At 34.3% G+C, this 17170-nt stretch overlaps 1 protein-coding gene across 1 annotated transcript; it reads right to left on the bottom strand.

The window, feature by feature from the left end:
* Nucleotides 1-266: 266 nt before the first annotated feature.
* On the bottom strand, nt 267-16996 carry LOC145679850 (uncharacterized). Its single transcript, XM_081750371.1, has 4 exons — nt 16896-16996; nt 12192-12310; nt 3304-3482; nt 267-705 (listed from the first exon to the last, which is right to left on the bottom strand). The coding sequence occupies exons 2-4, from the start codon at nt 12274-12276 to the stop codon at nt 487-489; spliced, it is 483 nt and encodes a 160-aa protein (XP_081606497.1). The 5' UTR covers nt 12277-12310; nt 16896-16996; the 3' UTR covers nt 267-486.
* Nucleotides 16997-17170: the final 174 nt, after the last annotated feature.

Here is a 17170-nt window from a genome sequence, read left to right as displayed (position 1 = left end):
TAATGGGTTAGAGATCATTACTATCTGCCAAGTGATAGAAATTTTAAATAATAAAGCGCACCGCCAGAAGACACGATCGAATTTACACACTTTATGAGATATGTAAATTACTTTGCAACATCTTATGAAAACCATCATTACTGTTACACTCATAGATGAACAAAGTTACCTAGGAACATAGAAATTTTGCACATTATCATATTTAGCTTTTAAAAGAAGTGTCTTTAAAACACCTTTCTTCTGTTACTAGGAAAATTATTACAAGGTTTAATTTTAAAATAAGCTTTATTTCTCCCTACCGGTCATTACAGATACTAAGTATTAGCAACTATTGCCGTGGTGTATTATCAATTTTAACTAATTTCATTCTTTGCGAAAGTATAAACTAAAACAAGGAAAAGGAAGTGTGTTATGATAGTTTTCATTTTAACAAAAGCTGAGAAAGTTAAATGTGTTTGTTCACCATCAGGATCAGAAAAAGGCAGATTACAAATCTTCTGAGTTCGGATCAGTATCCAAATCGCTGAATGCTCCAAAGTAACAAAAAGCTCCATTCAAGGGCATAGGCATATATTTCAGAAAATTTGTCGGATGAATGGCAAGGACATCATCGTCGATTGGTGGAGGCTCATCAGGGTTGTTAGCCAATCTATCTATCCAGTCAAAATTAGCTTCAGTTGGCAGAGGCCTCAGGTCTTCATGCGCCTGAAGTTTAAAATATAGGAAAAATTTAAAATAATTGTAAAATACTAATATATATATCCACAGTCCAGAGTTCACAGTAAATGTGTATATAAGCAAAACACATTTCTAGACGTATTCTTAACTACAGTGTATACTATTCATTCAGAAAGCAATGTTCTACGGGTAAAATCTACAATTATGGTATGCTTGTCAAAGGTGTGTATTTTAACACTATTATTTTTAATACAAGCTACTGTGTTAGTAACATTGCAGTCTTTTGCCTTTTCAAAGGCTGCAATGGATCAGTGATAGAGCGTTCACCTCTGGTGTATGGGATCCAATGAAAGGTAAAAGGAAATGAAAGGCAAAGAATCGATTTAAAGTAGCATTATCTACGGCGAATCCTAGTTCCATACCAGCTCACGCCAAGGAGACTTTGTGGTGACTCGTTTCTTCGGGGTTCTCCCTTTTCCTCCCACTTTATTAATTCCACCATGGCATTCATTTTTCATCGTCACCGTTTCCTTTAGCCTAGCGCATAAACATGGAACGTAAAACTGAAAGATTTCAGTTCTTGTGCCTTTTCTTTCTTTCTTTTTTAAGTTTACATAGATTTTGAAACGGCACGAACAACCCTTCCTTATTCTTGTACACTTAATTTTTAAATCCAAAACAACATTTAGTTTTTCACGTTTCTGTATCTCTTCATCATACAAAACTAAGTTCCCTTGTCCCCATGACAGTTTTCTGACTTTCTCGAAAACTAAATGTAAAAGACACTCATAATTATTACGCATAGAGTACGAATACATTCGTTCTTACAGTCACACAGTCGTAAGAGATAAATTATATTGACACTCATTAATACATTCATTCTTTTATAAAATTGTATTCAAACACCCTGACAATCAGTTTTCATTTTGGCAATGTTCAAGATAATAACTATGCAAAACTTGTAAAATTTGTATTCCCAAATATTTACCTTACCACTCACTCACAAATATCATACAAATTAAAAGTATATAAGTCTTTTATAATAAAGTTCATAATCATAACTCCGTTCTTTACGTTTACGAAATCTACCACCTTTAGTCTAAATCTCTATCATGATTAATTATAAACTGCACACTCTTTCACAAACGAAAAAGATGATACTCTTAGTTTTGTTTCAATTTTAGGTTAATATTCAGTATACTATTTTTTACATAGGGGTGGTAATTTTTGCTTTAGGAAGTATATTTTCTGGTCCCATCTTCATGTAGTGAAATATCCTTATTTGAGAAATGCTGCGCTTGGTCTGACAGCAGTCTCTGCCTTGACCTATCTTTGAGAAGCAGCCTTCTTCCGATTCAGGGCCAAATTAAAGCATCTGGAGGCCCGGAGCTAAAAAAATATGTGAGCCTGCTGAGTTCACCTAATCCATTTCTGTGAAAGTACAGAAGGAAAGTTAAGAATACACCTAGTTCGACGATATCAACTATTCAGTGTGTTAGATGGTATTATACCTAACAGAACTTTCCAAATTCATAAGAAAACGCACAAAGTTACACTGTTATGTAAATGTAATAAATAACAAAAATGAGTGCCTCAAAAATATTCTTTTTCTAGCTTTCGTTCTAGCGAAGTCCCCTATATCATCCTGGAAATCAAGAGAACTGGTCAACCCACAAATGTGTTTGAAGTAAACTGCAGAGTTTATACTTAGACGGAACTTGTTGACATAAAACGAACATAACATATTGTGCATCTACGCAGCGACTTAACTTTTCTCTCGGATTGGGACTAAATATTTTATAATTAATGAGACTGCAGAACAATTCTATTAAACGATAAAATATGAATCACTATTCTTATGCACTGTATTCGATTCTTTTTAAAACTGATTTATGCTCATTTATTAAGGTGGATCACTAGGTGTTCTCGGTGCTATGCTAAACGCTGCTTGAATAGTGTTGCGTTGTCACATAGTGTCGAGTGTTTACTGATGCCAGATAATAAAGGAAGTAATCATGGAATTCTGCTTGGGTACTTGCTGGAGAAATTAATTTTCGACCCTTACCGGAATTCACAGCTAAGTTCCGCTTCTCGAACTACAATGCTAGAGTTCAGGAACTTTCTTATTGTGACTGTCATAATAAAAATCTTACCCCTCTTTCATGGTACCAGCGTCATACCATTTGGTCTTTTACCGTCAGATCGGTTACATCCTGTTGGTTCACGAACAGATGGAACTTCCGCCGATGTGAGTGCTCTTCATATAATGCCATTCATGTTGGAATGTCTCATATGTCTTCTGGAGCTACTTTATGCAAGAGAAACCCTGTAGACCATTCTGTTTGACTAATGTACCACATTTAGAGCAGTTCTGAGACGCATAGGTGTTTTACCGCTAGGCGAAGTTCAACTTTATACTTTAGGTCAGTAATACACTATTTTTCTTTCCTACATACTTGATAAATGAATCATGATTTACATCAAAATTTGTTCACAATAAGAAATATTCATGGAGGGCAAAACATGATTTATAAGCTTAGCTAACCATTAAGAATCTAAAAAGTTAAACTCGTGTGCTTTAAAATATAGCATATACCAAAGATCTCCACTAGAAAAATGTCTTACCAGAATTTCAGCCATTGAAGGTAATGGTCCTTCTGGTGGATACTCTGAGAAAGGGGGAAACAGGCGTCTATTCCGAAGATCACTGATTAGCACAAACAAGAATTCATTCCTTGTTGGAATGTCTTCCGGTGCCTTCTCACAGTGGAGCCGCTTCATCCAAGCTTCCCCTTTGCCCTGATCTAGAATAAATAGTTATAACAATAAGAATAATAGATGATTCTGGTAGAAATTTTAATAGAATTCAAAAGAAGTTCTATTTCATACCAAAACACATACCTGGCCTAGTGAACAAGTATATATATATATATAGTGCCGGATTTACGTATAAGCTAAACAACCTATAGCTTAGGGTCCCATACTCTTGGGGGCCCCAAAAATTCAAGGAAAAAATTGAATGTGCATTTCCAAAATATAAGAAAAACAATAAATAAAGTAACATCTACATATAGCAACAGTGCTTCGTTTGTGTAGCCCCTATAATGTAAGTAATGGGGCCAGAGATGGTCATTTTTCCTAACCCTCCCTCACCCTCACCCTCACCCTCAATGACGCCCCTCACCCTCCATTGACGCTCTCCCCTCACCCTCCCTCACACTTACCCTCCATTGACGCCCTCACACTCACTCTCCATTGACGCCCTCACACTCACCCTCAATTACTTTATCGCCCTCACTCTCAACTACTAAAATGAGGGTGAGGTGAGGGTGAGGGCAGCCTTCATGAGGGCAAAATGAGGGAGGATGACCATCTCTGAATGGGGTCCCTTCTGCTAGTCTGCTTCCTAAAATATCACTGGTTTCTTCATTTCTGTATATAGAGTCCTACGTTCATCTGGACATATAAAAGGCCCCATTATCTTCAGTAGCTTAGGGCCCGACCAAACATAAATCCAGCTCTGTATATATATACAAAGTACTAATCCAAATATTTGTGGTAACCATCATTGTGTAAGTAAAAGAACACAATCATGTAATCTGATAATTACATTGGTGTTAAGTGAGGATTTTCAGTAATTCAAATCCTAAACGTGATATTGTCAATGAAGGGAAAAATTTTAGTTTCGAAGAGAAATTTCATTGATAAATTTAATTGAAAGAGGATATGAGAATCACTTTGAAATTGCAATAATACAATTAAAAGTTATGAGAATTTGGTTTCAATTGAACAATGGAGTGTGCTATTAAAAACGCATGCACTAGTTTAACGTTTCAAGGAATATACGTCTTGGAAGAAAATATTATCCATGTAAAAAATTATATCAATTAGCATCGTTCTGACCAGCCTTTTTTCCAGAAAATTTTATCCTCCAAAACCGTCCCTTTATCTGAAATAAATCTGGAAAAAAACCCTCTTAGTAACATCAATACCTGTTTACTACCAACGATATATAGACTATTTTCTTTGTTTTCTTTACAAAATTACTCACATTAATAGCAAATTCCAAGGCATAGAAGGCTCAAAGTTCGCTTCTCATCAGTCAACTACATTTCGTTACGGTTACCCTCTTGGCAGTCAAATTTCCAACTACGTTCCGATGCCTATATTAAGCTTTAAAGTTTGGGGATATATTCTGATTACTGATATCTGCTTTTTTTCATCGAGATGATAAACGGCGGAACTAATCTTAAAAAATGTTATCTGTGATATGTAATTAATAAATTCACCCACATCTTATTACTGTAGCCAATATTTTGTAATTCATGTTATCTGCACATTCTCCCTCCCTCTGTCACTCATTCTAATTCGTGCAGTGAGTAACAAAATAGAAGCTCATTGTGGTATATTCATGTTGTGTTTACAATCCATTAAGTTGTTCATAAACACTGTAAACAGATTAAACAAAAAAGATGAAACTAAAAAGTTACAGTGCTCTTAGAAGTCTGTTTTTTGAAATATTAAGATAAAATATTTTTCTGTATGCAATCTTATTTTGACATTAGATATTCTCATTCCTATGCTGCTTTCTTTTAATTAAATTAGAAAAGGTCACACATGCAGAATTTTGTGTCTTTACATTTAATAATTCAAACAAAATTGTCACCTCCCCCCTCAAGCAATTGAATTTGAATAAATTGATGGCATCTCCATATTATGTGAAAACATGTTAGTTTAAGATATTCGTGCCTAACTTCGTGTATTTAAACCCAGTAATTTGTAAGAAATACATGTAATAATAGTGCAAACTTTTTATCTTCTCTTTCTTTTAAGAAACAAATTTCTTAATTTTTTCTCTTATGTTTGGCACAGAGTTTAAAGGAAAGATTTATACAAAATTCCCAGATTCTACTCCCAGCGCTTTTTAGAGACCAAGCATGCACGAGAACTTTTAATCCTTTTCTCTCACTGTTCTTAGGAATCTATTTGTTCACAATCTAGGATTTAAGAACATTTGGACAAATTTGAATAACGCTCATTTAAAACTTCGGAATTACGTATAAGTTCAATGAAAATAAAATTTGACCAATGCAAGCAAACCCTTATTAACTGATGTTTTAATATGTGATGAAGGCAATGATAATGTGTCTAACCCGAAGCTGTAACACAGAAGTAACACACTAACACATGTCTTCTTTAGTTGTATTTTATTTTTATTTAAGACGTACCAAAGGTACCAATTTTTAGACTCAAAGGTTTTATTGATTTGTTGATAAGTGAGTCAGTGAGTTTACGTATTTATAAACTAAACGATAATTCCAACTAAATCTAAATATTTTCCAATAAGATTTTTGTATTATGATGCCTTAAGAATGCTTTCCTATCTTAATGAAAAGAAATTTAAGATTTTTTTAACCTCCAAGAAGAAGACCGTGCACTCAGATTAAGTTAAGACTCATACAGCCAGTAAATTGCACACAAAAAGAGTGACATTCTCTGCAATATAACTAAAGTGCCAACAGCCTGAGGCGAGAAGTTTCGTCTTTTCCGCAGCAAGTGATTCAACGTAAAACTTGGGACCTATAGTAAAGGTGTACACCTAACCTCAAAGTTGTGTTCAGGGCAGTGTGTTGTAGTCACAAACACAAAATACACGGAACATTTCAAGCTCATCTCATGAAGCTTTTACTTCTTTCTTTCTTTAATTATTTCTCTCTCTCGGATACGGTCTTGTCCAATTCTATATTTTATTAAGGTTTTATTTCAGTACAACTACTTAGGATTTTCTACGTCAAATAATATTATGCACAAATTATGTAATTCATACAGAATTTAGTATTTCAGTTTCTTCTAGTGACTGGCATGTCTTCAACAATAATCACATTTTTAGTATCTGTCGCTTCCATGAAAGACGAAAGAAATTTTGCGAACGAGTATATATTCATAGGTGATTAATAATTAGCACAGTGCTTATTTAATTTCCCTAAAATATAGTCTGAGACATTTTCTGTCTTGGTCTGGAAAACCTGGAAAAGTCAGGGAATTTTGGTTCTCCAAAATAGAGGATACTTTGACTCTGTTGCCACATTTATCTTTCCCTTATTTTCGTCAACATTTATCTATAACGCATGCTTTTTCAACTCTGTTTCTTTCGTGATATAGCCCCGTTGCCATACATGCGCAGAGTTCGAAATGCTCCCACGACCAGTTAATTTTAGTATGTGATCAGTTTCTTCTGAACTTATATATATTATACATTTTTCTTCAAAGATAACTTTTTCTCTTCCTCTTATCTTTAAACCTTTTATTACATCATTCTTGTCTTCATTTTCCTGACTATATTATTTTTCAGCTAAATTAATCTTAGTTAGCTCAATGGTATGAAGACAACAGAATTACATAATACACCAATCTAGTGAACTCGGCTGTGTCATTATATAATGTTGCCAAGTAAATATCTGAGTTCCAAAGCAGCCATGAAAGGTTTTAAAATGCCTACGAAGTGGATTATTTAAATTCGTCACTACACAAAATACTATTCAAAAAATACACGATGTGCTACTTCGGGATCGACAACTAAAGGTAATATTGCAGAAGCCCTAGCTGTTTCAGATTAATGGGTACATTTTTGTTTTGGATATAAAAGTGAGCGTTACAATTTGTGAATATTTCAAATTTTCACTGATGAATTCCGCATGAAGAAAGTTGAGTGTCATGCCTGATGACACTTGACGAAAAACAAATTAGAATGCAAATATCTAGGGATCACATAGACCGTTTTAAGAAAAACTCAACATATTTTATGTATAGATTTATAATCGGCGATTAAATATGGATAGAATGCAATAGTCTAAAGATGAAACTAAGCAAAACAAGGAAAACATCTTGATTCTCCACCTAGAAGACAATATGCGTGAAACCTACCAGAAAGGTCATGGCTTTAGTTTCCGAGATGTAAAAGGTAGTTTTATCACTGGCTAGCAGTGATGGGCATAAAATCATTACTGCTAAATACTATTCAAGGTTGCTGTATGGGCTACAAGAACAATAACGAGAAGAAGCGCGGGATTATAAAAGATGGAACTCACATTGTATCACGACAATGCATGCTTCCCATGTAGGTATAGTTGCAGTGATTAACATAGTTTCTGTTCAAGGAATGAATTTAGCACGTCTTTCACCTCTCGTTCAGATTAGAGATAAGTTAGGAATATGAGAAATGCGATACCGTAGACCGAGCAAATGCTGGATCAGGGAACGAATTTCCCAGATACCTAAAAGCTATACATATACAGTTTATATATATATATATATATATATATATATATATATATATATATATATATACAGTAAAACCTGTGAACTTGGCCACCTCTCTGGCCACCTGCTTATCTTGGCCTGGTTCGTCTTGAACCTCCATTTTCCCATAAGACATTCGTTACTTATTACTCTGTAAATTGGCCACCTGTCTATCTTGGAAGTTGGCCGCATTGAAGCAATGTTTACCCTATTATGATAAAAATAAATTTACCTCCATATCTTGGCCACACAAAATACCGTTATGTTATTTTTCTTGACTCTTTCGTATACTCACATGAGAGGTAGATGTTCTGTATTTGTTACTGGAGACAAGAAGCATGGATTTCCACGATTTGTCCTTAGAGGTCAATGACCAGAACGCTACCCTGATAAAGGGGTGGTGAACGAAGATGTGAATAAGAAAAAGCACGTACAGGAATTCAGGAAATGGTTGTACGTATTTCTTTACCCTGTCTGTTTTGTTGAAACCATTAGCTATATCGGCCCCTTTCATCAGTGAAGAGCTTTAGTAATTTTGGAAAATTCTCAAAGGTTAAAGCTAACCATGTCAATTGTCAAGTATTGGCACCTGACGGCTTGTCGAAAGGTAGCGGATGTTTTGAGATATGAATTTCCTTACCATCCTTTTCAAAACATTTTTTATTTTGAGGGAAACACTTGTAGCTTATTAACAAGCAGTAGTTAACTACATAAATAGAATGTGCACATGCCGAAAAGAATAAAACAAATACATTTAGAATGAACCACCATAAATAAATTTGTGTAATAAATGATTTGCTATTTTTTCGAAACGTATCTAATGAAAATATTTGTCACTGTCGGAAAAAAAGTCGTATAAACTGCATATAAATTATCCAATTTATAATTTTACTTAACTTGTGTCCTACAATATCAATTTCAATAAACTGCGTATAGTTTCTACTTTATGGCTGTTTTTGTTAATGTGTTTTCAATACGAATTATTCAGTGTACCAGACTAGTACATATATTAAACATATTGTAGTAATTTTTCTAGTACTGTATATTGTTATGATTATTCTATATACATTATTTAAAAGTATCTATTGTTCCATTCTTATTAAAATTTTACAATCAAGTATTACTAGAATCCTATTCTAAATAGACAACAATCACACTTATTTTTCTGTAAGTTGGCCACCTGTCTAAGTTGGCCACTTTTCAATGGAACCGATGGTGGCCAACATAGGCAGGTTTCACTGTATATATATATATATATATACCAAGATCATGAAAAATGGGAAGAATTAATATTTTACTGAAACCAGTATAGTAATTTATTCTAATTTAATTGTAAATACCTTGTGTTTTATTATTAATATTAACTGTTTACTCGCTTTGTGTAATGCTGCTGCTTGTTACGCCTTCGTACGTAAATTACATTCGGCTTCCTTTTGGGGAGCAGTTGCATGTTTCTAACTAAATTTAAACTCGAAAATTCTTTTCTTTTTTTGGTCCTTTTTCTAAAACTTCATACCAATATTTTCACAGTCAATTTAGTAACAATTTGTTTAATAATTTGATATCCAGTATAAACACATACAAATACACGGAAATTCATTCTTCTATTCGTTAACACTTCCTCATGAATTATTTGGGAATATCTGGTATTATTTTGGAAGAGGAACATTGTAATGTTTACTAGATTTAAAGAGCATCCTTGCGCTAAGTATAGTATCACTGCTGACATCCAAATGTCTCTCTGTCAGCTTTCTCAGTGTATGAGACGTCCCGAAAGATACGCGTGCGTAGCAGGTGCTCTGTTAATCTCTTTCAGTCGCATTCAGATATGTTTCACAGTAAGTTGTTTAAATGAAGAAAATGTAACTTATATAAGCTAGAATTACTTACAAAATCAGCTACGCGCGGTGACGATGATAATGAACGAACTTGTGGAAACGGCGAAATTGTGGAAACGGTAAATTGATGGATGGGTGGCAAATTTTCTCGAACCAATTTTTTTTTTTCTACTATGATTCTGAAAATTACAAGTCTTTCGCGACAAATATTAATATTAAGAAGCTTCAGTTTTTAATGACCCGGGGTGGGAAGAACATTAAATATGGCGCTGAGAAACGGGAAGACCACGAGAAACTCAAGCAGATGATGTTTGTCCACCAAAAACCGCAATTTACTGAAATTTCTTTCTAGCTTTTATGAATTTTTCCCATCATACCTGTTCTTCTAGTCACTTTTCTTCTTTTAATATTTATATGATCTTCCAGTTTCTTATAGCTATTCTATATGATTTAATTTTATCTAAAATTGAACAATCATGATAATATATATATACATATTGATTCTCATCAATACAAATACGAAAACTGTGTTCTCTTAAGTGAAAAGATATCGAGTGTCTCAATGTATTATAAGTCCCTATGCTACTGTTCTGAATATAATGAATATAACTATTATGAGGTAGAAGTTTATTATTAATCATATCATCTTCATATGCTCTTAAAGTTGACTGTTGCTAGTTTCTGGGTCATAAGGTTTCTTTTCAATCGTATTCTCGCATTTATTTCCAAAATTGAAATAGTTTATATTCACTAAGGATTTTGTTTAGGGACGATTTTGTTTCTTTAACCCATCACGATTATGCTTCGTGGTTAGGGGGGGGGGGGGTGATGATGATAGTAAATGAAATGGTGGTTGAAAAAGTTGGACGGAAGCAGGAGAATCCCGAGAAAACTTACGCACATGATATATTTGTGCACCAAAAACTCTCACTTGACTGTTTTTTTTTTTTCTTTTTAGTTTCGCGTATTTTGTTTTCCATTTTTTATATCCTTTCAGTCATTTTTCTTCCTATATGTTTTCTGTTCTATTTATTCTTTTAGTATTAAAATAAATCACGTTTCTGTTTCTTAGAATGGTTTTGTTTGCTTGCTATTTTGCTTCAGTATAAACTTTATTATGTTACTTTCTTATTTCATCGAGATTGTATTGTATTTACACTTTTCAGAAGTTTCATTTTTGATAATTGTTTTCATTTTTGCAGTTTTTTGTGACAAGGATGTGTCGCCATTGGTCTTTTGGTGATGGGAACGAATAGCCTCGGAGCTGACGTACCCATTAATACATCAATCACTCAAGTTATTATAGCTGATGTGCATAATACCAATATTAAAAACACTTGACAGAATATCATAAATACATCATCTTAAGTTGTTCTTTCTTTAATCACAAACGCTTTTATCTGAATTTTAATTCTAAAACAGAATGAAATATTTGACATGTTATAGCAATAGAAGACTATTTTTGTTTGTTTTCTAAAAGCACGCTGTTTTGTTTGGTTTTGTTTTCGGTATTTAAACCATGCAAGAAAATTATGGAAAACATCAATTGAAAAGCAAAAATAAATAAATAAACAAGAAGAGGAAAAAGATATTTAAAAAATTAAAATCAGACTTTTTGCAGTGTTTGAGTTGCATTGCTTATATTAATTTTATATTCAATTTCTGAAGTAATAGGAGTAAATGAAAGAAACGAGTAAAGATTCGCGAATCACTATTATTTAGGTAAATTCTAAGTTGATCAGAGGTCTTCATCCACACAATCCATCACACACTATAAATTCTGTTAATATGTTTCTTCACGAAAGTAATATTTACTCAAACTTTCTCAACGTTTTGACCTCCAGTAGTCCCCTTAGGATGCGTCCTTAATTACATGTTGATCTTTCTAATGAATTATAAACTTTTTAAACAAAATTTTGGCTTCAGCCTGATGTAAATCTCTCGAGTTTTTCACGCTCTAAAATTTTAATGACGTAGTTTTTAAATCGTGACTCTTCTCTTGTGTTCATCCCTGGTTTAGCAGCCAAATATTTTTGATTAAGAAAAAAAGGTAAATAAATGCATATCTCACAGATAATGAAATATTTAACTCTGAAATTTCAAAATGAGAGGGAATGAAAGTTTTCTAAGTATAGACCCGGACACAGTGTTTGTCAAAAAAACACATGGCTTGTATTAAAATGTGATACGCTAAGATTACATAGCTTATTTACGAGTAAATAACAGTTTTTAAATGTTCAAAAATTAAGAAGAGTTACCTACAGCGATATAATATAATATAATATAATATAATATAATATAATATAATATAATATAATATAACAACGATTTGAAAATTAATGTATAGCATGATAAGTTTTGTATACATAATTTTACCTTCTCGTGGAATCAACTTTAGAAGAGATCTGGCTATCATACTGTTCAGAATAAAATTATCAACAATTTTATCGTCATTAGCCATTATTTGTTGTCTCAATGCCTCTTCAAAATTTATCCTGTAATTTAAATAGGAAAATGACAATCACTTATCAAAACTAAAAGATCATCGATGATAAAGAATGAAAGGGTCAAACGAAAGTTTCCAGAAAAACAGTAGTACTCACAAGTAAACGTTCACGCCCAGCAATCAGGGTTCTAGATATTGTGTATATATATTCATAAAGCATTAACCGAGATTAGTAAAAATAAGAAATCTGAGCGACTGACATCAAAGACAATACAAGTTAGAAGAGTATAAAGTTAAGATTGTAATCTATTGAAAATCTTATTTGCATATTGGTCTAAAATTTCTACTATATAAAATATTTATACGGAGACTTAAAAATGCCAAGAAGACTGAAATTACACACATAGAATGCGGTTACAATGCCAAATTGTTATTTGAAGCAGTTCACATGAGAATCAATGACAAGTAATTCCTATAGGCAATCAATATGAAGATCATACAAGAAAGCAAGAATATGCGAACACTCTGCTTGCAGTGAGCGTACTTTACAAATGCAACTGCTTCACGTTTTTAGTTCCTGTCGGTCACTATAGATTCAAATCAGAAGTCAATCAATTGGTAGACGCATTGCTTGTGGCTCGGCTCTGTGCGCATGTAAGTTAGGCGAGAGCTTTTGAGCGGAGCTAGTAGTGGAAATGACGTAGAACTGGTGGACTAGGGTACAAGCGGGAGTGAGAGAGAGACGATGACAGTATAAAGAGTCTGCTGCACGCATTTGCCATTTTCAGAGGTTGTGTCTTTATTGGACCGGCATTATAAGTGTGGCCACTCCGTGAAATGTTTCCAAGGTACTTCAGAAGAAATCCTTTGAACCGTCAAATCGTTCATCAGTATCTTATCTTTCCTCAGTCTTTAAGGTCAAGCAGCCCCTTTGCGAATAAGGGTATACCGATATATGCAGTGGCAGCACCCGAGCGTTATAAGATAAGCTCATTTCCCCGTTGGAGAACATAGCCCTAAGTTACCGAATCCTACGGTGTGACCACAGCCTGCAGAGCCCCACCCAAACCAGGAATCCCGGGATGACCCGGGGGACTTGATTCTGGCCCTGCCTATCTATTTGTCATTTGAACGCACCAAGAGTACCATTAGGTGCCCAACCAACCACCTCCCGGACCCAAGGGTAAGCCTTAGTCACCCATTTGAGACGTATCCATAAGCCTTTTCTCCTTCGATAGGGACAACAGGTCCCAACCTCTGCCTACCTCATTTTACTGAAGAGATATATCGTACATTAAATATATCATTGATGAGTGGTCCATCTGCACCAGGCAGATATTCTTAATTAGGAGGTGCCAATCGCTCCCTTCCGACAAATGCAACCTCAATCGTAATGTAATGAGATACCACGCACGTTCCAGGGCCCAAGGTCTGTGTCATGGACTCTTTTAGGAGGCTATTAACCTGTTCTGACTCCTTGTCTCCTCCAGTTGGGATTCCATCACCACTTTCAGCTAGGTTCATTGTCATGCTATATTAACTTATATCAAAGGTAATATTATATAGAGCACAAGGAAATCTTTTACTTATTCCCAAGTTGGTATATTAAGTAATGCATGTAGATGTTGCAAGCTTAATTACCATAACAGTCTCTTCAACTTATTTGGGGCCATTCCCCTTTTCTCAACATGGCCTTGAGACCAACCATAGCGCAGTTATAGATTAAGACAAATATACATACATAAAGAAGTATGATGAGAGAGAAGCGAAATGATATAGAGGAGAGCATAAGACAGGTCAGCAAACAGATGATCAGTGAGAGAGAGAGAGAGAGAGAGAGAGGAGCGAATGTACAGATGCATGTATGCAGTGCTATACATGTGTACATCGTGCATGTCCTCTCTCCTTTTCTGCCCTGACCTTGCAGGACCTGTCTCCTTCTCTTTTCTGCCTCTTTGACCTGTTTCCTGACCTGCTTAGAAACTTTTTGCTCCCTAAAACTTTGTAGCCTGTGTGATAGACTCTGCCTGTATTCCCTCCTGAACTCTTCTAACTAAATATATGCGCAGTTCATGGATCCTGGATTGTTGGGAAAGAAATATTACTTGCAATTAGTACTTCGTAACATTGCTCTATATTTCGAGCTTTATAGAAATTAATTCGACCCATCCTGGCATTTCAACTTAGTCTGGTTTCCACTTAGAACTATTTACATTAAATAATTTGTGTGTATGGTTCTTTTATATTTTAACACTAACTGTTCTTAATTACCAAATCATTAAAAAGTAACCTATAGCATATTTTTAAACCTTAATAATCACTTCAATATTTGGATTGCTTAAAATCTTTGAAGTGAATGAGTCTTCACATCAAAATATGACTTATAAACTAAGAGAGTTACTTTCGTTCCTTCAAGTTCAAATATTAGGTGGAATACAGTATGTTTAGTAGTTTTTTTCTAATTCACAAGCTTCTAAATATTTTTAAGTTTATCATATTTTTCCTTGTCTGATGAATAAAAAATATGTTCTAGTATGTTTAGCAACAGAAATTTCATGAATGCAGATACTGGGAGAAAGTATGAAACCAAAGAGACCTGACAAAACTAAAGAGAAATATTCGAGAGACTGTAATAATGAAACAGCCAAGACGAAAAGTGGATTAATCAAGATTTTCCAAGCTTTGATTATGATTTTTACATGGAGTAAAAATGTATTTTACACCGTTTATATTCAAATATCTACAAGAAGCTTTCATAAGTCGTTGCCACTTACTTCAAATGACTTTTGCTTCTTGAAACGTCTTATCTGACGTGACATTAAATCTCTTGAACGACACACCTCTAGGTAAGTCCAAACTAGACATGAAAATAGTTCCTTATTCTATACATTGAAAACAAACTGGTTAGTTCATTTGCTTTAATTTATGTTGTTTACACTTGTTCCTCCGAATTGTATGGACAAAAGGGAACCTCTCTACAGAAGGGAGAAAATAAGAATAATTGTCACTGGGAATTATTAAAATCTAAGTTTCAGTATTCAGTAAGTTACGGAAAGAATTGTCGTAAGCAGGGATTCTGGTTGGAACTGAAACTATTTTGTATTATACGATTTTTCCTAAATTACCTCAGAAATAAAATGAAATATTTAGCTTAATATGTCACATTTTTGCCCTTTACTGAAAGAGATGGATAGTAAATCCAAGTCAAGAATGAACTTTCCGAGCACAGAACTTTCGACGGGCCATTGACAAATGACTCACTGAGTCAGTTTGGTCTTTTATATATTTACGTAGTAGTAAAAAGAAACTAAATTAATTCGCGCATGCTTTAAAATCCTTTAGTCTTACTGCTTTCTAAACATTTATCTTCCTTTTCATTAATACGTAGAACCGTACGCACTTCAAAGATTCTCAACACAAGCTTAGGATTTACGATTCAGATTTCAGGGCTTTCGGCATCTATGGCCATTTAGTCCGCCACATATGAGGGATGACGTCCCTCGACGATCACACTATCCAGGGAAAGGGAAGGAAGAAAGGATTGGGGAAAGAAGGAAGCTGCCTGGGACCTATAAGTTAGGTACCACCCTAGCATTTGCCTGGCGTAAACGAAGAAAATCCACTAAAACCTCATTCAGGAGGCTCGGCTGAAAAAGCTTTCTGCACCTTCTCGACCTAGTGCCCCCACCGGGAATCGAACCCGGGACCGCTCGCACAGAAGGCGAAAGTCACGAAACAGAAGCTTTAAGCTGTGCACTACATATGTCGATCTCTCCGAAACACACAGATGCCGTTCAAATATAGCAGTCGTTAGCTAGAACTAATGTGGCCCTGCTTAGCGTAGTGGCTAATGATCTCGCTTTTGGTGCGAGAGGTTTCGGGTTCAATTCCTGTTGGGGACTCTCGGTCGAAAAACGTTTCCTCACGCGAGGTATCGTGAGTGACATTTTTCATGAAATTTCGTTCATACCAAGAAAATGCCGAGATGGTACCTAATATATTGATTCCAGGCCGCTTTCTTTCTTTCTCCTTTCCCAAATAGTGTGCTAGCCAATGGACATCATCCCTCATACGTAATGGGCTTAAGGTCACATGTGCCGGTAATGCATAGAAATATATATATATATATATATATATATATATATATAAATCAAAACTAAATAAAGTTAAAGCTAACACATGAACGAAAGGAAGTGTTTCGCCCAATTGGCAAGCTCTAAAGTACTGCTTAATATTATTGAAAAAAAATGAATGAGAAATGTCCATTTTGAAGTGTAGATAGTAAGAGAAAATTCCAAGAAAATCCTGTAATATGATGTTGCACAAAACCACATAGTTTAAGATTAATTCACGAACCCTACCTATCATAAGTAAGAGATTTGCCACTCAGATGCAGTAATCTTCTCACTTGATAACTGGTGCAACATAGAAAGGAATAAATTTACTTAATGGTATTTAAGGAAAAAGATACATTCTATTGTGTTTGTATACAATTCATTAGACAATCCAAAACGTCCTTAATATCGTTCGGTTACCATCTAAATTAATTATAATGGCCTACAGTCATACATAAAATACAGTCATGGGTATTTTAAACTCTGATTACTGTAAATATTAATGACTATTTTTTTTACCTATATAATGTTGAAACCTTATCTACACATTAGTACAAGAACAATTTGTTGCACTTGAAATTAGTTGCCCAGCGTTTAGCTGCTATCATTTTGGATTAATAACATATTATTAAAGTATTGTTATTTGTCTCACAAAGAACAGTATTGGTTTTGCTTTGTTGTTTTTATTAGCACATATAATTCTTATGTATTGAGGTAAAAAAAAAGTATTCATAGATTGAATAATTATTAACTTTATTTTTAGAATGAACAATCTCAAAGTTTTCATCAATTCC

The sequence above is a fragment of the Thermobia domestica genome, chromosome 2, assembly GCF_964235325.1.
Source record: "Thermobia domestica chromosome 2, izTheDome1.hap1.1, whole genome shotgun sequence".
NCBI classification, from domain to species: domain Eukaryota; kingdom Metazoa; phylum Arthropoda; class Insecta; order Zygentoma; family Lepismatidae; genus Thermobia; species Thermobia domestica.
This window is presented reverse-complemented; position numbering and strand designations above follow the sequence as displayed.